Source organism: Monopterus albus, unplaced genomic scaffold (assembly GCF_001952655.1).
Source record: "Monopterus albus unplaced genomic scaffold, M_albus_1.0 scaffold1110.1, whole genome shotgun sequence".
NCBI lineage: Eukaryota > Metazoa > Chordata > Actinopteri > Synbranchiformes > Synbranchidae > Monopterus > Monopterus albus.
The window spans coordinates 3805-5364 of NW_018128988.1; the positions used below are offsets into that span (position 1 = coordinate 3805).

At 39.4% G+C, this 1560-nt stretch overlaps 1 gene segment (V, D, J or C); it reads right to left on the reverse strand.

Moving 5' to 3' along the window:
• Positions 1-232: 232 nt before the first annotated feature.
• On the reverse strand, positions 233-915 carry LOC109953728 (Ig kappa chain V region 2717-like). The segment is given in 2 exon segments: positions 233-745; positions 850-915. Coding segments are annotated over 2 exon segments (423 nt in total).
• Between the last annotated feature and the right edge of the window lie 645 nt (positions 916-1560).

A 1560-nucleotide genomic window follows, 5' to 3' on the forward strand; every position in this document is an offset into this window, starting at 1 on the left:
AGAAAACAAAAGAAAACTGGTTTTATTAAGATGAGAGTAAAAGGGCTCAAATCGTGGGTCTTCAGAGCCCAACACTTTATGGAGATACAACTCAGATTGTGTTATCTGTCAATAGTAGAGCAAATACAACAGTTAAAGTTTTCATTTGAGTTCATGCTCCATTAGGGGGTCAAAGGATTTGAGGTTTCACTCAGTTTTGGTAAAGTGTACAGTAAGTGGCATTACACAACACCTTGTTATCATCAGTTTGTGTTGTATGAAACAACTGTACCTCATTGTGTATAATCTTCACTACTTAATGTTGTGTTATCATCACTACAAGTTTCTAAACTGAAGCATCACAGAGCAGTGACGTTCACAGTGTGTGGCTCCCTCTAGTGGACGTTGTGGAGCGTTGTGTTGTGTTTGCTCCAGAGGTTTTTGTACAGAGTCCTGGTGTTTCCTGTCACTGTGGGCTGCAGAGCACAGTAGTACACAGCAGAGTCAGAGACGTTGGCTGAGATGATCTCCAGATTTATTTGCGTTTGCTCCACTTCAACTTTCAGACCAGTGACTGGATTATTTCCTATTTCTCCTGAACCAGAATGTGGGATGAGGAACTGTGGTGGTTTTCCTGGATATTGGCGATACCATAAGAAGTAATCACCACCCGACAGTTTGGTGTATGTGTAGGACAGAGTAGCCGCGCTGCCTTCTACACTGGACTTTTCACTGTTGACTGGAGTGAGTTTGTCACAGCTGACACCTAAAGGAAGAGACGACTCTGTTATTAGATGATGTAAAAGACTCAGACCAGTTTACATGCCAGTGTTATTTAAACTGAACATTTTCATGTATAATTTAACAGACCTGTTAGAAAAGAAAGCAATAGCAGAGAAAACCAACAGTGATCCAGTGACATGTTGAATAAAAGTAATGTCTGGTTTATGTATTGAACTTTGCCGAACATGGATGTTCCTTTCTTTTCTATAGCTCAGTAGCATCTTAGCTCCTCCCTGAATCTCTGTCTCCTCCTAGAAAAGCAGGTGTTGTGATTTACAGGATGGATTACGTTTTTAATTCGACTTTAAGTACTTTAAGTATTCAAACAGACGAAGAGTCTGGATAAAGCTGATTGACAAACACTGAATTTGTTCTAGTTTACAGGATTTTTGAAGCAACTAAAAGTGTCTCTGTTCATAGACTGGCTCAGCACTTAGCACCTTAACAAGCTGCCTCAATTACTAGATTTTAATGGACTATAAATTCAGACATTATCATCAAAACAACAACTGATCCAAAGCCACCATATAAAAAACCATGAGATGACCTAGGATTGAACCCTGTGGTACCCCACAGTCTGAGGAAAAAGCTAAAAATAAAAGATCTCAAAACCTGAGTCTCTGATTTGAAACCTGTTCGATCCTATTTCAGATCAACTCACTGCATGAAAATTTTCTGTGAAACACTAATGTAGTCCCTGTTTTATTTCCGTGTGTAATTTTTTTTGTTATTAACACCAACTGGTGCAACAAATCCCAACTGTATTGACGCAGACCAGCAAAGTTGACAGTGTGACTC